At 31.3% G+C, this 2090-nt stretch overlaps 1 protein-coding gene across 1 annotated transcript; it reads left to right on the top strand.

Moving 5' to 3' along the window:
• Positions 1-296: 296 nt before the first annotated feature.
• LOC311297398 (olfactory receptor 51I2-like) lies at positions 297-1250 on the top strand (the record flags this gene model as incomplete). The annotated part of the gene is made up of 1 exon (XM_084419643.1): positions 297-1250. The coding sequence occupies one exon, from the start codon at positions 297-299 to the stop codon at positions 1248-1250; it is 954 nt and encodes a 317-aa protein (XP_084275769.1).
• Positions 1251-2090: the final 840 nt, after the last annotated feature.

The raw sequence follows: 2090 nt of genomic DNA, 5'->3' as shown, positions 1-2090 counted from the left end.
TTAATGAAGATTCAGTGATGGTCATTTCAGAGTATATAATATAAGGTATTTCTAATAATGTTTGTAAAGTTAAAAACAACAACAACAGTTTTTCGTAGACTGTGTTTAATTATTACTGTGCTAACCATTAATTTAATTTAATGATTATTATATTACTGATCACACGTAAGACTTTACAGTTAGGGTCACATTACATTCTGAGCTGAATGTTTATTTATTTAATTATGGTGTAAAAACATATGAACTTTGTTTGCTCTCTTCCTCAGGTCAATGAAAGTTTTCCTTGTGTAAGGAACATGGAGAATGGAACATATTTTTACTTCATGTTGTTTGAAAATCTTGGGTGCATAAGATATGCATTCTTCACTTTGGGGTTTATTTTTTACTGTGCTGTCATATTCTTTAATGTTCTTATTATTCTTGTAATATTTCTGGAAAAGACATTGCACAAGCCCATGTACATTTTGATGTCATGCTTGTCCATCAACTCTGTATATGGCACAGCTGGCTTTTTCCCAAGGTTATTGACAGACCTGCTCTATGATGCACATAGAATCTCCCATGAAGCATGTATCATACAGAGTTTTGTCATTTACTCATATGCAGCTTTTGAACTTACAATATTGATGTTAATGGCATTTGATAGGTTTGTTGCAATCAGAAAACCTTTGCATTACAACAACATAATTACCACACGGTTTTTAACTTTTCTAATAATTATAGCATGGCTTTATCCACTTACTTTTGTTGGTACTGGTGCTCTTTTGACTGCAAGGTTGACAATCTGTGGTAACAAATTGCTAAAGGTGTACTGCCACAACTATGAAATTGTCAAACTCTCATGTGTGAACATTACTATAATTAATATTTATGGCCTGATTGTAACTATCACAACAGTTTTTATCCCTTTGAGTTTTATACTGTATACCTATGTCAGAATTATTATAATCTGTCAAAGAAGCACACGAGAGTTCAGGAGCAAAGCATATAAAACTTGTATTCCACACATGGTGATCCTTTTCAATTTCTCAGTTGCACTTTTTTGTGAGCTTACCTTGAGTCGATTTGTGAATGGAGAACTTCCTATACCGCTGAGTGTTGTCATTTCACTTGAATTTATTGTTATACCACCCTTTGTAAACCCTATTGTTTATGGTCTAAACTTTCCTGATATCCGCAAAAAAATTAGGCATCTTATAAAAGCCTGTTGTAATACTGTAACACAGAAAACCAAATTTGAAGAAATTTAAAGATAATTGTTTAATCAAGCAGTCACTCACCTTCTAGTTGTGAGTGATTGCTTTGACCTCCTCAGTAAATGCATTTTTGTGAAAAATTGTATAAGGGTTTTAGAAACACAATCAGAGACTATATCTTTCTTAATCTACTGAATAAAGGGGCCATCCATATCATATGAGCTCAGATTAATAACTTTATGTATAGAATATAAGCTTCCATGAAATCTTTTAAAAATGATAGACTATTAGTGTCAGTAATTCTTTATAATTGTGTTGTTCAAAAATAATTGTCTTTTTTAAAGTGGTGTAAAATGTTTACATTTTGTTATTCTGCATGCAAAGCATAACATTGTCAGACTGAACCTGGCTTATTTTTATAAATAAAGATTTAGGAATCAGTTTTGAGAGGTTCAAACAATAGCTGTCAACAAACTTTATATCGAATAATTACAAATCATGATATTTGGTGTAGTTATATCTATTGCTAATAGAAATAATAATAACAATAAAAGTGATTCAATGCCAGAATACTAACACTTTTCTGTTTATAACCAGTTTGCAAAGATGAAACAAGTGTAACATGTATGTTCTGTTTCTATTCAGTTTTAGTGTTTCTGTGTGCCTCAGTTCTTCAATTAATTTGTCTCCATAATCATTAAGTTAAGCAGGTGGCTTGTGTTAAGTTAATGATCTCAGTGTGTGTAGAAAAAAGTAAAAATCTACTATCTCATCATTCGTTATCAATGTCATGGTCAGAATTAATGGCACCCCTGGTAAATATGATCAAAACTGGCTGTAAAAAATAAATTGCATTGTTTATCCTTTTGATCTTTCATTCAAAAAAATTGCAAA

This window comes from Rutilus rutilus (assembly GCF_951802725.1).
Source record: "Rutilus rutilus genome assembly, chromosome: 9".
Taxonomy (NCBI): Eukaryota; Metazoa; Chordata; class Actinopteri; order Cypriniformes; family Leuciscidae; genus Rutilus; species Rutilus rutilus.
Note: the sequence above shows the minus strand (reverse complement) of the source record. Positions and strands in the feature narration are given on the sequence as shown.